The 17,650-nt window shown below is 38.5% G+C and overlaps 2 protein-coding genes across 2 annotated transcripts in view; both read left to right on the forward strand.

The window, feature by feature from the left end:
- LOC105393137 (scavenger receptor class B member 1) overlaps positions 1 to 4,101 on the forward strand; it is a 103,973-nt gene extending 99,872 nt beyond the window's left edge. Inside the window, exons 10-14 of the mRNA XM_038121528.2 lie at positions 644 to 765; positions 1,324 to 1,458; positions 1,882 to 2,000; positions 2,363 to 2,494; positions 3,047 to 4,101. Of these exons, the coding sequence (XP_037977456.2) occupies positions 644 to 765; positions 1,324 to 1,458; positions 1,882 to 2,000; positions 2,363 to 2,494; positions 3,047 to 3,565 (1,027 nt within the window). The 3' untranslated portion in view covers positions 3,566 to 4,101. The remainder of the gene's footprint in view (positions 1 to 643; positions 766 to 1,323; positions 1,459 to 1,881; positions 2,001 to 2,362; positions 2,495 to 3,046) is intronic.
- Positions 4,102 to 8,937: 4,836 nt separating this feature from the next.
- The window catches only part of LOC105393138 (DENN domain-containing protein 2A), a 79,403-nt gene continuing 70,690 nt past the window's right edge, over positions 8,938 to 17,650 (forward strand). Inside the window, exon 1 of the mRNA XM_048631966.1 lies at positions 8,938 to 11,130. Within this exon, the coding sequence (XP_048487923.1) occupies positions 9,403 to 11,130 (1,728 nt within the window). The 5' untranslated portion in view covers positions 8,938 to 9,402. The remainder of the gene's footprint in view (positions 11,131 to 17,650) is intronic.

Here is a 17,650-nt window from a genome sequence, read left to right on the forward strand (position 1 = left end):
TCACTCTCTGACAGAGAACAATTTGTTCTTCGACAGAGAGTGACAAAACAGTGCAATAGCTAAAGCGTCCAGTAACTTTTTTATGAATAAGGGGGTAAGCTTTTACACTCGGCGGTAAAAAAGCTGACCCCTCTCTGTAACATTGTCACTCTTGTCAGGTTTCTTCTAAAGTAATTCTACAATTAGCTGTTTTAACTAATTATAATAAAAAAACTATATTTATATCACATTTAAACTTTAACTGATACATCCCACAAAACACAAAACCAAGTACATAATTGGTTTATCTGTGGGAAGAGAGTCGCACTTATTTTTCTACTCGTATCAAATGAAATATATATTTATTGCAATAAATGACATGTTACAGTAAGATGTTACACAGCACATTATGGACACAATGTTATTTTACCCATCAACCCATGGGTGGTGGGTAAAATCTCTAACTAACTCGGTGGAGAGAAACTCGTGGCATCCGCAACGCAGTTTCTAACTACTGCGGATGCTTAGAGCAATCTTACTTTTTTTCGAACAATTATTATCGTAAGTGACCATCATAATTGTACTTAAACTGTAACCTTTTATTTGATAAATATATATTTTTATTATTATTATTATAATTACCTATCTTACGTGTTTGTTCCAGTGCCTCCGAGGGTTCGTTCTTCCCTCCGCGCTCCATCACCAAGTCGGACCTGGTCTACGTGTATGACAAGGACCTCTGCAGGATCTTGCCGCTACAGTACCGCAAGGATATATACAAAGACGGTAAGCATGATAAAGCAAGAATAATAGTGATTATCAGCCCGTAATTATCCTCTGCTGGGCGATAGGTCTCTCCCAAGGAATCCCACGCCTCTCAAGACTCGCATTCCTAGAGAAGACAAAATAACATCATTTTCTTTCTTTCTTTCCTTCCTTATTCATATACTACTGGATACCTGTCTAAGGTCGTTGAACCAGCCAACTGGAAGGTGCTCCAAAAAGTAACTATGGTCATACCATAGACTAGTCATACCAAAAAGTTTGAACTCCACTTCAATATAACAAGTAGGTATACTCTAACCAGTAATCCTCATCTTAATTGTAAAGGTAACTCTTGAAGTAAGCGTCCACCTTTCAGCGACTCATCGCATTCAGTATTTTTTGTATAGAAATTCACACAAGTGCGTCCACTTCATAGGCATTTTCGACGCAGTTTCCCCATACATTGATGACAATCCGTTTGCTGCGATACGTACGATACCGATTGGTAACTTAATTACCTTTAAAACCCCCTCTTCACTTGCCACTTAAGTTTAGCTACCTCTACTTCACTGTCTGCAGGTATCCAAACAGGACTGTACACGCCTCCAAGTTCAACGTTCGATGATGCTGCAGTGAATCCTGACAACAAGTGCTACTGTCAGGGAGAGAAATGCCCTCCCCGAGGACTACAGAACATCAGCCCGTGTCAATATAGTAAGTACCTAAATAATACAATATACCTGATTCATCATCATCTCAGCCATAGGACGTCCATGCTGAACACAATCCTCCCCTAATATTTGCACCTTGCCCGATTGGAGGCGGCCCGCATCCAGCGTTTCACCTTGAACTTGACTAGATCGTCCGTCCATCTCACGGGGGGCCGCCCAACGCTGCGCTTGCCGTGGTTTCCACTCGTGAATGACATTATAAGAAGATTAGAGGTTCTAAGTTTGAACCTCGGGTGTATCTATATGCCGTTAAGTTTTAAGAGTGAACTCTAAACGCAATTTTATGATGCCTCTTATCCTTCATTCCATCACTTTAATAAATCTTTGAAACATTATGTAACAGTCACGTCAAACCAGAACGAAAATAACGACCCGTCTTCTGACAATATTTTTGATGTTATTCCAGATGCCCCAGTGTACCTGTCATTCCCGCACTTCTACGACGCTGATCCGTCGCTGCTGACCCCGTTTGAGGGTCTTAAACCAGAGAAGAAGAAGCACGAAACATACTTCATGATTCAACCTGTAAGTGTTACGATAACGTCTTTCGAACAACACTATTGGTCCAGGAAACGAATCCAGGAATGCCTATCATAAGCATCGCTCGCTTATCAAATCTGACGTAACTTGTATGGACCTGACATAAATTTGACAGGCGAGCGATGCTGCTATCGATTTTAATTGCTAATGTGTCGGTGGTGGGTGGTACGGTATATGTATCTGGACCTCGGTCTTCTACATTTAAAGTCCTTAGCCCACGGTCGTAGAGCATCATCTACGCTTACCGGTCCTTCGGTTCTTCGGCATATAAATACCTACTTACCCACTTATTATGGCCGACCAACTGCCATCTTCAAAACTATTCTTTATCTAAAATTTTGCTCCAGAAACTCGGGGTCCCTCTGGAAGGCTTCGTGCGGGTCCAACTCAACCTGAAGGTGGACCAGGCGCCCAACATCCGCGTCAACAACATCAACAAGTTCCCCAGCATCGTGTTCCCTGTCATGTGGGTGGAAGAGGTGAGGAATAAATAATAAATAAATATGTGGGGACATCTCACACACGGCCATCCGACCCCAAGCTAGGCAGAGCCTGTGTTATGGGTATCGGACAGCTGATATATCTACACTACACAATTACATAGATAGATACATATTAAATATAAATACCTATCAACACCCAAGACCCGAGTACAAATATCTGTCTTTAAACAAATATCTGCCCCAGTCGGGAATCGAACCCGGGACTTTCGGCATAGCAGTCAGGGCCACTAACCACTACGCCATTCGACCGTCAAATCTCATGTTAGATCTGATTAAGTTTCCATAAGTAACAGGGATTTCAGATTCTTGGCCATGATGTCCTTAGTCGATCACGTCTTCAACGGACTTAAAATCGTTATGCAAGCACCTACACTCTTTGTTTTTGTTGGTTTTTCTGATGACATAATTTGGCTTACACTATCCTTTTACCTATAAGTACATAACATATCCCTAAGAATATTACGCTACTAGTCCCAAAAATATCCTATGCCACTTGCGTTTTTTGACTTTATCAAACTTCTGTCCCAGGGTATCCACGAAGTGACACCGTCAATCTGGCGCTGGATGTACCTGGCCACAGCCATCGGGCCTGTCGCCGGTCCCCTGCTCACATACGGCATGATAGTCTTCGGGCTATTCCTGCTAACCATCGTCTTCTTGAGGGCCTACAAGAACTTCGTCATCGGCCAGAACTGCCCGAGGTCCATCGAGATTGTAGAGATCGGGAAGGAAACCTTACGCAGAGGATCTACTCTAATCGTCCATGGGTCCCATAAGCTTCTGCCGAACAGGACTGAGTCGATATACCAGCCATTGAGCCAGGAGTCAGTCCCACCGACCCCCTTGCCGCAAAGGGAGGTGAAAATGGATGATATGCGACTGCCTTCGTTTGAGACCCCCATGTCAAGAAGTCTGGACAATTTGCAAGGGCGGTTTTTGAGAAGCGAGGCGTTTTTCACCGCGGCTGACGAAAGCGAGTCCCTGATCCATTCTGACAATACGTTCATTCAATCAGAATTGCGGCGGTGTAGTTTAATTTTTAAATAGACAATCAAGATTGCGTTTGAAAATCGATATTTGACTGAGTGTTTTACGGGAGTGTACGTACATAGTTAGTTTGTAAGGTGAATATTTGCTCATAGTTTTTGTACCTATGTGTTTAGTGTGTAAAGTGCCTTAACAGGTGAATCTGTTTTTATGAACAAACTGAAACATATCTAAAATATACATATCTTTTATAATGTACTTCAGGGTAAAGCAAATGAAAATATTGAAGGTGCCTACTATAAAATTTAATAATACTTAAATGTTTCTTAAAGTATATACCGTTTAGAAACATTTAGATTTTACTAGAGTTTATCTACTTAGATAGAATGTTTGGAAATAAAACTTACGAAGAGTTGATATAGGTAGATAGTATACCTGCCCCTGAATCCATGAACATACCAACTATCATTTTATAAGAGACTTAAAAGGGTCATCGTGATACTGAAATCTTTACTTTCTGTCTAACACAGGGAGTTGAATTTTGGGTTTCACCATGACGTAACTCACAGTTCAGTCTATGAATTCGGGGTTATAAATTATATGTATTATACTGGTAACTACTGACCTCCCCATCTGAAGAGAACTGGTATGCTATTTTCTATAATAATTTCCTTAGCGTTTTATTTATTATTTAATTGGGATAAAACAACAGGGTTGAAACTAAATGTTATAAACATTGATTCCAATTATTGTTTAAATATTTTTTTTTAAATGTTACCAACTAAAATTGTAATTGTTATTTTCTATACATTCCTAAGAGTATTTTAAAATTAAAATTAAAATTACCGTCCAGTCTGTGAAATCAAATTTGTCATTTTATAACATTTTTGAAATTATTAATCATTGACGAAATTTTCTCAATTTTGCGTTGTAGCAAAATTTATATACTTATTACTTTTTGGTTTTGTTTTTTTAATATCTTTATTCATACTTGACAAACCTCTATTTTTACTAAATGTTGCTCTTAATATTAAACTAGTCTTAAATCAGTGTAGGTACATTAACTCAAAGATAGGGACGTAGTTAGGTAACATTACCTTAACTACTTAAAATTACTATTTTATCGATATTTAAAGCCTCGAGGGTAAAAGTGGTTACTTAAAAGAAAAAAAATCGTTACTTCGCATCCCAATCGTCAAGCTTGTGGATTATTTGTTTTCGCTACTCACCGCAAGGGGCGCGCGAGTCGTTTTTTTTTTCTCACAAGAGATTGAATCGAATTCACAAATTGTGAAATTATTAGTTAGTTACCTTGTGGCTGATTGATGTGAATTATCTTCTTATTTCAATACCTGTATGTACCGATACCGATGACTAATGTCTGGAGCAAAGAAATTTAACGAAAACGCAGATTTGTATGGCGCGGAGCTAGTATAGCTACTTACCGCTAGGAGGCGTGTCTCCCGCGCCATACTAATTTGCGTTTCGATTTCACTTCTCGATAGGTTAAAAAACTCGCACTCAGTAAGCTGACCCCGTCTCAGAATGACAATGCTACCCTGACGGTTAGGTCTCTTTGATCCAGACTGTGTAATTGAATTACCTACTTTGAAACTATATTAAGGTTTGTATTTTGTTTAAAAGTAATAGTCATCGGTAGCTAGTAGGTAAATAATTGAAACATTAGCAGTAAATAAATAATAAAAGTTGACTATTTAAGGCTGAAAAAGTCATTATAACCGTCAATATTCGATTAAACGGAAAATTGAAAAGGTATAGTGTGCGTCAATAAAGGAACAAATTTAAAATGGCGGTTAGGTATAGAGTTCGCCCGGTTTGCAAGATAGAGTTGCTACATAAGAAATGACTACGGTGTAGTAAAAACAGAAAATACAGGGTGTTGAAAATTCATGCTAAGGGGTCTCTGTTTTCTGTTTTGGGCTTAGATATAAACATGCTGCACATGCTGATGGTTTCGGCTTAGTAGACCCTTTTTGCAACAGCCTGTATAATTAATATTACATATACACCATTTATGATACATAAATTACGTAGTCCTGTCAATTTAGATAAGTTAGGTTCCTTTTTTATCGGAGCGTATGTCGTAAAAATCTTATTTTTAGAAGGTTTTTGTACGAATTTTCGTTGTAGGTTGTATACCATACTAACCCTGTGTGGGGAACCTGTGAATAGATCTAGGTATAACTAAGTTTATATCCAGCTCATGAAAAGGCTTTAAAGATCAAGACTTTTTTGAATTTATTGTATAAAGGAGGAGACAAATGTACATAGAAACTTTATTCTAATTTGATTAGATTAACGGCATTTTTTTTTATAATTGGCATTTTGTCGAAAAATCTCATTTATACTTAATAGAGATAAGTTTTAGGATTTTCGCGTTAACTGGCTTTGTCAGTACCTTTTTATTTATTTTTTACAAAATTGATTTTTTTAAAGCGACACTGCCAATTATAAAAATCTTGCACTAAATATAGCTACTTAAGTAGTCACTTATTCAGTAAATTTATGTCTTGGGGCCATTTAGTTTAAATTGGTTAGCCACTGTCATGAGTGCACCGAAAAAATAATATGTATTAATGATTTACTAAAGGCCTTTAAAGTTATTTTTAACAATTTGATATAGGTAAGTAGGTTATTATTTACCTACAGACTTAATGGAAAAAATGTTTAATTACCATGCTAATAGGAGGAAATACATTGTTATAAACTTTAATAGCATTTAGTCATGCCAAAGTATCTTACTACAAGGCCTAAAGATAAGAAATTACTGAATATGTATAATTATGTATACCTACTGTGTTAAAAAGGTAGATAAGGTTTATCTTTTACCCACCCTAAACCCTAAAATATGTCATAAATACCCTTATAAAAAAGCTACTTTTGGAAACAATGACTATTGTGCCGGGTTCAATCCAGCTGGAAGAATATAGTTGTTATAAGTTATTTTTTTCTGTCATTCTTATCTCCAGATCGCCTACCAAGCTTGGATATTATGGCAATAAGTATAGTGAACTGTTAACAGACTGTGTATTTTTGTACTTGCCGACAACAAAAACCATGTCACAAACACCTTATAAAACCCTTCCTTTTCTTCGGGGGGCAAAGAATAAAAGTACTTGTATTCTCTATAATGCAATTAGCGTTACCATTTGAAATAATGATTACTTTATCTACCTTTTTCTATAATATCCGATTCAAATGCTAACAACAAACTGTCGGATATACGCTTCGTACGTGAATTTTCTAAGGTAACAGATTGGAATTATGTATCGTTGATTTGAAACCTAATAGTATTTGAACCGGGTAATAAACTAATTATTGCCCGAGGTAGGCGGGTACACCTACAAATAGTAGGTTTAATAGATATTCCATAAGTTCCGGGGTTGCATAAGGACTTTTACATTTTAAGAACTGTACATAGAAAAAAATATTATAGACATGTATTTTTTGTATTGGATTATTGTTCATAATAAAAACATAAGAAAGATACCAGCTGTTTGAATCCTACTAATATTATAAAGGCGAAAGTTAAGTGAGTGTGTGTGTGTGTGTGTGTGTGTGTGTGTGTGTGTATGTTTGTTACTTCTTCACGTTAAACCGATTGTAATGAAATTTGGTATGGAGTTATCTGACACCCTGGATTAATGAACCGGCTACCGCAGATTTTTATCTTAAAATTCCCACGGGAAAACTTTTTAAGTCGAAGCGTAGCTTGCGGAAACTGCTAGTGTTTAGATATTTCCTTACCCGGTGACGTTTTCAACTACCAGCCTCTAAAAAGTCACTTCTCAAAATAGGGATGAGGTATGCAAGAGGCCTTCGGGCAGCTTGAAAACATCTGGCAGTCGGGTTGCCCACTTACCCGACCTCTCTCTCAGCACAAGCTTGCTTGTGTTGGGGTCCACCAACCCGCACTAGGCCAGCGTGGTTGACTAGGCCTAAAACCCTTCCTTCATTGAAAGACACCCGGGCTCCAGCAGTAGGCATGTGGTGGCTTATGATCATGATGATGCAATGAATTTTAGCGCTAAATTAAAAGGCGCCTAGGCACCTAAAGTATTTAAAAAGGGGAGGCTCATTCATCATCATACCACATGTAACAAGGCTCACAATGGCATAAGATAAAGGTAGACAATACCTACAATAAGAGAAAGAAGTGGACTCAGTCTAATATTTTTGTTCTACGACTGTTGGAAAATCATGTAATTCTTTCATGTTTGTTAGTTAAATAATTTGATGTTGCTATTCGACACTAGATGTCGCAAGCTATGCGAATTATGTAAAAAAACTAATTTATTTACTTTTGTTCAATTAAATAACATTTCATTTATTTTTTTAATATACCTACAATATTTTTAATTGCATCTAAGTACCTAATTATCATATTTTACTCCCTTGATTATAAAACACTGGTCTTATTATCAAGGGAATAACTGGTGGTTCACCACACTGGTGGTTCGTACTACTGGACACTAGATGTCGTGTTACTATTACTACCCTACTAAATTAAATAGGTAGGTTTTTATTTGCTTGTCTTTTTTTGTAGTCGGGTAACGTTGCACCTGTCAATCCTGTCAAACTGGAAGTTACATAAAGTGTTGCTAGAGTAAAATAATATAACTTTACAATGGGTAAGTGAACAATATTGAACAAACATGTAAATAAATTAAATTTATAGTTTACAGTTCATCTAAAAATCCATGAAAATAAAAACAGCGATTTAATTTAAAATTGTTTTATATCCACAACATTTATTAAGATAACTTTTGGTTAAATATAAACATTTTTTCATATATTTTTTATCCAGTCCTGTAAAAAAATTTAAAAAAAGTGGATGGATACATTTATGAACAGATTTGTGCGTAAAGGTCAAAAATCAAGCCAGCAGTATAAAATCATCATCATTATCATCCAATAATAATCCACATAGAAATGATAGATAATGGACATAGACCTCTCCCAAGAGCCGCTACAACACACTTCGGCGTCCAGCGGGCAGAAGAGCGTCCCACGCTACGTTTTCCTGTTCGTGGTCTCCACTCGAGAACTCGTCTACCCCAACGGTTATCGGTTCTTCGGCAGATATGACCTTGGCACTTCAGCTTGCGTATTTTGCAGCTATGTCGGTAACCTTAGTCCTCTTCTAGTTAGTATAAAATATTACTTTAAATAATTAATTGAGATCCATTTCCGTTTTTATGACTTTATAGATGGATTGTATGGTATCAGTTTTACTATAGATATTGATAGACATTTTCGCTAAAATGCTGATGAATAAGTGTTAGGTATATTATAATAATGTTTTTCTTATATACATGTAGCGCTACTTGTACACAAAAAAAATATATTTTTTTAATTAGCTATTTTATTTCAGCGAATTTTAGGAATTTTTGAATTGAAAATGGCAACACGGTTAGTTAGTGCCTGCCATGCCCTTCTCTGCAACGGAAACTTTTGATTGTTTACCAAAACTTTCTGCTGAACAAAAACAGTGATTTGATTTCATTCTAATGGTGCTAAATCTGGGATGCTTGGAGTTCGTGAAAAACTATGAACTTTAGAAGTCTTTAAAAGTGTTTACAAACCTCAGTGGAAGTTATAACATCTTGCGTTCTGTAAAAAAAACAAAAGCAGGTTCCTTCGGTGCAATTTGAAAACAGAACGATTATTTTTCGTTTTCATTGTGAATCGTGTGTCATTAATCTATTCAGCCAGCAGTTATTTAGATTTTTACCTTTTTCGGTCTTGTGTTTGTGTTTTACGAAGAAGAAAATTAATAAATTGCATTGCATTTATTCAGCTGTTGTTGACCGAACCTCTTTCTTTTAAGTAATTTCGGTTGCTGATCGCAAAATGCCTTCTGTTTTCTTGGAAAGATGATCTCGAGGTCAACAAATCGAGTGCAAGCCATAAAAAGTAAATTCGAAAACTTGAATTCAGATACTGAAGAACTAATCACTCGAACCAAGAGTGTAAAAGTGCCGATCAAACAGCTGAGCAAACAAGGCGAAGCGCCAGGCAGTTTCTTATACAAAAATGTGGTCAAAGATTACAACGACAAGGAAAACTCATCTCAAAACTTGGACATTTCACTTGAAGAGGAGAAAAAATGCTCTGACTCCGATACCAGTGACGATGCACTGAACCCTAACACAAGCTATTTACACACGAAATCTGATGTAAGAAGGAGTTTGTATGATGTAAAAAAGTCTTTATCGAGGCAGACCAGTGATCCAGGTAAGAAGCTTCACAGGAGTCATGCGTTCCGCTGTGATAGAACGCAGAAACTCAGCCCTAGCCCTAAGAGGCATGACAGCTGCAACGGACGGTCAGAAACCAGTGATTTCACATTGAGAGGAGAGAAACGGCTTAGCAAAGACAGACTTAGAAGACTTGGCAATGTGCTTGAAGGACAAATGAAGAAGGAAAATTTCAGTATCAGCGGGTGTTCGCAGAACACCGGTACACCTGAAAATGATGAGTCAAATGTCTCCATGCCGTATTGCTCAATATCTGACAAAGATGTGCCACAACACATTCTAGATCAGTATGCTAAAGTGATAAAGTCGAAAAATAAATCAGACTCTCCCATTGAAAATAAACAGGATGCGTTGAGCGACTCCGGTGTAAGTTCAGAAACAGAAAACTTAGATGAAGACCGATATCGGTTAAGAAAACTAAAGGAAAATGATTTCAGTTCAGATTCTAACTTGCCAGCAAAACTATTACAGCCACAATTGATTAATAAAGAGAATGAAGTGAATGTATCCAGTGAGACTATTCGTCTAGAGAAGAAAAACCCACATCTTGTGTTGACGGACACCCTGAAAAAGGCATTAAAGCAACCATTGCCCCCGGGGCCTCCTCCAAAAAAGCCACCTAGAGTGTTCGCCAACTCGCCAATACCGGAGGGGAATGAGAATGTGACTCCGGTAAAAAAAGACCCAAAGAAAATGCTAGAAAAGCTAGAGCAAGTTCTGCAGCAAAGGGAGAGCCTGCAGTCACTACAGAAGCCAGCCTCTTCTCTACATGAGGCCAAAAGTCCAACTCCTGATCATACAAAACCACCGCAAAACAAAAATATCAATGTATATGACATAGCAGAGACAAACCTTAGGCCTAAACCCAGTGAAATCCACTACTTATGCACCAACATCATAGACATAACTCAAAGAACTTTGCTACTGTCTAATGATAGTGCATCAAAGAACACTACAGATGCGCTAAAAAATTGTTTCACATCTTTAAATTGTGCCATGAATGCTAAGCATATTTCTACAGCGAGCTTACCATACACCAAATTATCAGATTCATCCCTAAATACCAATTCTCTTAGCAGTTGCTTTGGTAATACTGTAGACAAGAAGCCACCGTTAAGTTCGTTTTCAAGTGCAGTGAATAAAAGTGAATTTAATGTTCCAAAAGAGGAGCATATTTATGATGTTCCATTTGTGGGCAATGATGAGAAAAGTGAGGGTTTCAAAAGTGCAACTAGTGAGAAGCAGTTTCGTCACAGCAGTGTGAACTATGGTGTGGTGAAATGTGAAGTGAATGGGATGCTCAGTCGGAGTATGGATAACCTGAAGCTTGGCAGTTTTACAGAGGTAAGACATGAACTTAATAACAACTATTTTGTTTACAACATTTGATTGTAGGTATTATGTGTCCCCAAATACGTAGTCAGAGATGACAAGCAAGCGAGTCACCCGCTTTTCGCTGTACATTTGTACTCACGTCGCGAGCCGTATCGCCATATTTCCGTTAGTGAATGAGTACTTTTTACTGATGACCTTGGACAGGTAGCCGGTAGTGTCTGGATGAGGAAGGCCGAGGGCAGCCATTTTGGCGCTCTATGGCAGGTCAATATCCAGCGGTGGACGATTACAGGCTGATGATAAGGTGCATGATCAGACAGTACCGCCCACATGTTTAAGGTCGTCCAACCCGGCTGTAAGGCCTCCCGCGCTACGAATTTAATTTATCTGGTTCTGACGAATCGGACTGTAATTAGGTATAACGATGATGATAACGATAATTTTCTACTGACTCGACAAAACATAAGATCCAAAATCCCATCGTATAATTTAGCTAGGTACATAATGTACAGTAGAATAGAATAATATGCCAAGCATGAAAAAATATAAATATAAATGCCAACTATGAAAAAATGCAGTAAGTATATATATTTATATATACGATTTACGCACCAAAATTTAGTTCTAAAAGTGTGAAGTACAGTTTAAGTTATATGAAATAATGGTAATTTTGGTCATTTTTATCGAACTATTAGTGCGCCTATAGCGTCGGGTATTAACTATCCAAAAGGCCTAGCACGGGGCGCAAGACGCGCACGTCCATACGTGATAAAAGTTTTCCGTCGCACACGCTCCAGAAGCCGCGCGATGTGAGTGAGCGCGACGGAAAACTTTTATCACGTCTTGACCTGCGTGAAGTTAGCAGCCTAAAGTTAGCAGCCTATGAATATGCGACCAAATTAAGATGGTCACTTCACTCATCCTGTTCTTATTCAATTAAAACGTATGCAAAGGCTTACGTTGTGTATAGTAGTAGTACTATATGCAAATAAAAATGTAATACAAACCAATATTGTCAAAATTACCATAATTCTAACTTATTTAAATTAAAGTCAGCAGCATAAATCGTCCATTTGTATGGAGACACCTGGAAGTTGTCCAGATGCCAGCATTTCACCTAGTTTATTTTGTGTGTTGTTTCATAAGAAAAGGCCGACAGAAGTTTCATCAACATTGAAAGAGGATAGCAGGGGTAGCCGGGCCACTTTATAACTGATTTTGGTGAAAAATCGTCATTTTGTATGGAGACACCTGGAAGTTGTCCAGATGCCAGCATCTCACCTAGTTTATTTTGTGTGTTGTTTTATAAGAAAAGGCTGACAGAAGTTTCATCAACATTGAAAGAGGATAACATGGGTAACGGGACGAAAGAATGAAATAAAAAGTTAGCAGCCTAAATGGTGAATTTGTATGGGGGCACCTGGAAGTCGTCCAGATGCCAGCATCTCACCTAGTTTATTTTGTGTATATTCCCATAAACAAAGGCTGACAGAAGTTTCATCAACATTGAAAGAGGATAGCAGGGGTAGCCGGGCCACTTTATAACTGATTTTGGTGGAAAAACGACATTTTGTATGGAGACACCTGGAAGTTGTCCAGATGCCAGCATCTCACCTAGTTTATTTTGTGTGTTGTTTCATAAGAAAAGGTTGACAGAAGTTTCATCAACATTGAAAGAGGATAACAGGGGTAACGGGACGAAAGAATGAAATAAAAAGTTAGCAGCCTAAATGGTGACTTTGTATGGGGGCACCTGGAAGTCGTCCAGATGCCAGCATCTCACCTAGTTTATTTTGTGTATATTCCCAAAAACAAAGGCTGACAGAAGTTTCATCAACATTGAAAGAGGATAGCAGGGGTAGCCGGGCCATTTTATAACTGATTTTGGTGGAAAATCATCATTTTGTATGGAGACACCTGGAAGTTGTCCAGATGCCAGCATCTCACCTAGTTTATTTTGTGTGTTGTTTCATAAGAAAAGGCTGACAGAAGTTTCATCAACATGGAAAGAGAATAACAGGGGATACGGGACGAAAGAATGAAATATAAAGTTAGCAGCCTAAATGGTGACTTTGTATGGGGGCACCTAGAAGTCGTCCAGATGCCAGCATCTCACCTAGTTTATTTTGTGTATATTCCCATGAACAAAGGCTGACAGAAGTTTCATCAACATTGAAAGAGGATAGCAGGGGTAGCCGGGCCACTTTATAACTGATTTTGGTGGAAAAACGACATTTTGTATGGAGACACCTGGAAGTTGTCCAGATGCCAGCATCTCACCTAGTTTATTTTGTGTGTTGTTTCATAAGAAAAGGCTGACAGAAGTTTCATCAACATTGAAAGAGGATAACAGGGGTAACGGGACGAAAGAATGAAATATAAAGTTAGCAGCCTAAATGGTGACTTTGTATATGATTTGTATTTGTATTTGTATTGTATGGGGGCACCTGGAAGTCGTCCAGATGCCAACATCTCACCTAATTTATTTTGTGTATATTCCCATAAACAAAGGCTCACAGAAGTTTCATCAACATTTAAAGAGGATAGCAGGGGTAGCCGGGCCATTTTATAACTGATTTTGGTGGAAAATCGTCATTTTGTATGGAGACACCTGGAAGTTGTCCAGATGCCAGCATCTCACCTAGTTAATTTTGTGTGTCGTTTAATAAGAAAAGGCTGACAGAAGTTTCATCAACATTGAAAGAGGATAACAGGGCTAACGGGACGAAAGAATGAAATAAAAAGTTAGCAGCCTAAATGGTGAATTTGTATGGGGGCACCTGGAAGTCGTCCAGATGCCAGCATCTCACCTAGTTTATTTTGTGTATTTTCCCATAAAAAAGGCTGACAGAAGTTTTATCAACATTGAAAGAGGATAGCAGGGGTAGCCGGGCCACTTTATAACTGATTTTGGTGGAAAAACGACATTTTGTATGGAGACACCTGGAAGTTGTCCAGATGCCAGCATCTCATCTAGTTTATTTTGTGTGTTGTTGCATAAGAAAAGGCTGACAGAAGTTTCAACAACATTGAAAGAGGAGAACAGGGGCAACGGGAAGAAAGAATGAAATATAAAGTTAGCAGCCTAAATGGTGACTTTGTATGGGAGCACCTGGAAGTCGTCCAGATGCCAGCATCTCTCTAGTTTATTTTGTGTTTATTCCCAAAAACAAAGGCTGACAGAAGTTTCATCAACATTGAAAGAGGATAGAAGGGGTAGCCGGGCCATTTTATAACTAATTTTGGTAGAAAATCGTCATTTTGTATGGAGACACCTGGAAGTTGTCCAGATGCCAGCATCTCACCTAGTTGATTTTGTGTGTTGTTTTAAAAGAAAAGGCTGACAGAAGTTTCATCAACATTGAAAGAGGATAACAGGGGTAACGGGACGAAAGAATGAAATATAAAGTTAGCAGCCTAAATGGTGACTTTGTATGGGGGCACCTGGAAGTCGTCCAGATGCCAGCATCTCATCTAGTTTATTTTGTGTATATTCCCATAAACAAAGGCTGACAGAAGTTTCATCAACATTGAAAGAGGATAGCAGGGGTAGCCGGGCCACTTTATAACTGATTTTGGTGAAAAATCGTCATTTTGTATGGAGACACCTGGAAGTTGTCCAGATGCCAGCATCTCACCTAGTTTATTTTGTGTGTTGTTTCATAAGAAAAGGCTGACAGAAGTTTCATCAACATTAAAAGAGGATAACAGGGGTAACGGGACGAAAGAATGAAATAAAAAGTTAGCAGCCTAAATGGTGAATTTGTATGGGGGCACCTGGAAGTCGTCCAGATGCCAGCATCTTACCTTGTTTATTTTGTGTGTTGTTTCATAAGAAAAGGCTGACAGAAGTTTCATCAACATTGAAAGAGGATAACAGGGGCAACGGGAAGAAAGAATGAAATAAAAAGTTAGCAGCCTAAATGGTTAATTTGTATGGGGGCACCTGGAAGTCGTCCAGATGCCAGCATCTCACCTAGTTTATTTTGTGTATATTCCCATAAACAAAGGCTGACAGAAGTTTCATCAACATTGAAAGAGGATAGCAGGGGTAGCCGGGCCACTTTATAACTGATTTTTGTGAAAAATCGTCATTTTGTATGGAGACACCTGGAAGTTGTCCAGATGCCAGCATCTCACCTAGTTTATTTTGTGTGTTGTTTCATAAGTCTTCCAGGTGCCCCCATACAAATTCACCATTTAGGCTGCTAACTTTTTATTTCATTCTTTCGTCCCGTTACCCCTGTTATCCTCTCTCAATGTTGATGAAACTTCTGTCAGCCTTTTCTTATGAAACAACACACAAAATGAACTAGGTGAGATGCTGGCATCTGGACAACTTCCAGGTGTCTCCATACAAAATGACGATTTTTCATCAAAATCAGTTATAAAGTGGCCCGGCTACCCCTGCTATCCTCTTTCAATGTTGATGAAACTTCTGTCAGCCTTTGTTTTTGGGAATATACACAAAATAAACTAGGTGAGATGCTGGCATCAGGACGACTTCCAGGTGCCCCCATACAAAGTCACCATTTAGGCTGCTAACTTTTTATTTCATTCTTTCGTCCTGTTACCCCTGTTATCCTCTTTCAATGTTGATGAAACTTCTGTCAGCCTTTTCTTATGAAACAACACACAAAATAAACTAGGTGAGATGCTGGCATCTGGACAACTTCCAGGTGTCTCCATACAAAATGACGATTTTTCACAAAAATCAGTTATAAAGTGGCCCGGCTACCCCTGCTATCCTCTTTCAATGTTGATGAAACTTCTGTCAGCCTTTGTTTATGGGAATATACACAAAATAAACTAGGTGAGATGCTGGCATCTGGACGACTTCCAGGTGCCCCCATACAAATTAACCATTTAGGCTGCTAACTTTTTATTTCATTCTTTCTTCCCGTTGCCCCTGTTATCCTCTTTCAATGTTGATGAAACTTCTGTCAGCCTTTTCTTATGAAACAACACACAAAATAAACAAGGTGAGATGCTGGCATCTGGATGACTTCCAAGTGCCCTCATACAAATTCACCATTTAGGCTGCTAACTTTTTATTTCATTCTTTCGTCCCGTTACCCCTGTTATCCTCTTTCAATGTTGATGAAACTTCTGTCAGCCTTTTTTTATGCAACAACACACAAAATCAACTAGGTGAGATGCTGGCATCTGGACAACTTCCAGGTGTCTCCATACAAAATGACGATTTTTCACCAAAATCAGTTATAAAGTGGCCCGGCTACCCCTGCTATCCTCTTTCAATGTTGATGAAACTTCTGTCGGCCTTTTCTTATGAAACAACACACAAAATAAACTAGGTGAGATGCTGGCATCTGGACGACTTCCAGGTGCCCCCATACAAATTCACCATTTAGGCTGCTAACTTTTTATTTCATTCTTTCGTCCCGTTACCCCTGTTATCCTCTTTCAATGTTGATGAAACTTCTGTCAGCCTTTTTTTATGCAACAACACACAAAATCAACCAGGTGAGATGCTGGCATCTGGACAACTTCCAGGTGTCTCCAAACAAAATGACGATTTTCCACCAAAATCAGTTATAAAGTGGCCCGGCTACCCCTGCTATCCTCTTTCAATGTTGATGAAACTTCTTTCGGCCTTTTCTTATGAAACAACACACAAAATAAACTAGGTGAGATGCTGGCATCTGGACGACCTCCAGGTGCTCCCATACAAATTCACCATTTAGGCTGCTAACTTTTTATTTCATTCTTTCGTCCCGTTACCCCTCTTATCCTCTTTCAATGTTGATGAAACTTCTGTCAGCCTTTTCTTATGCAACAACACACAAAATCAACTAGGTGAGATGCTGGCATCTGGACAACTTCCAGGTGTCTCCATACAAAATGACGATTTTCCACCAAAATCAGTTATAAAATGGCCCGGCTACCCCTGCTATCCTCTTTCAATGTTGATGAAACTTCTGTCAGCCTTTGTTTATGGGAATAAACACAAAATAAAAAAGGTGAGATGCTGGCATCTGGACGACTTCCAGGTGCCCCCATACAAAGTCACCATTTAGGCTGCTAACTTTATATTTCATTCTTTCTTCCCGTTGCCCCTGTTCTCCTCTTTCAATGTTGTTGAAACTTCTGTCAGCCTTTTCTTATGAAACAACACACAAAATAAACTAGGTGAGATGCTGGCATCTGGACAACTTCCAGGTGTCTCCATACAAAATGACGATTTTTCACCAAAATCAGTTATAAAGTGGCCCGGCTACCCCTGCTATCCTCTTTCAATGTTGATGAAACTTCTTTCGGCCTTTTCTTATGAAACAACACACAAAATAAACTAGGTGAGATGCTGGCATCTGGACGACTTCCAGGTGCCCCCATACAAATTCACCATTTAGGCTGCTAACTTTTTATTTCATTCTTTCGTCCCGTTACCCCTGTTATCCTCTTTCAATGTTGATGAAACTTCTGTCAGCCTTTTCTTATGCAACATTACACAAAATAAACTAGATGAGATGCTGGCATCTGGACAACTTCCAGGTGTCTCCATACAAAA

The sequence above is a fragment of the Plutella xylostella genome, chromosome 30 (genome assembly GCF_932276165.1).
Source record: "Plutella xylostella chromosome 30, ilPluXylo3.1, whole genome shotgun sequence".
Classification (NCBI taxonomy): domain Eukaryota; kingdom Metazoa; phylum Arthropoda; class Insecta; order Lepidoptera; family Plutellidae; genus Plutella; species Plutella xylostella.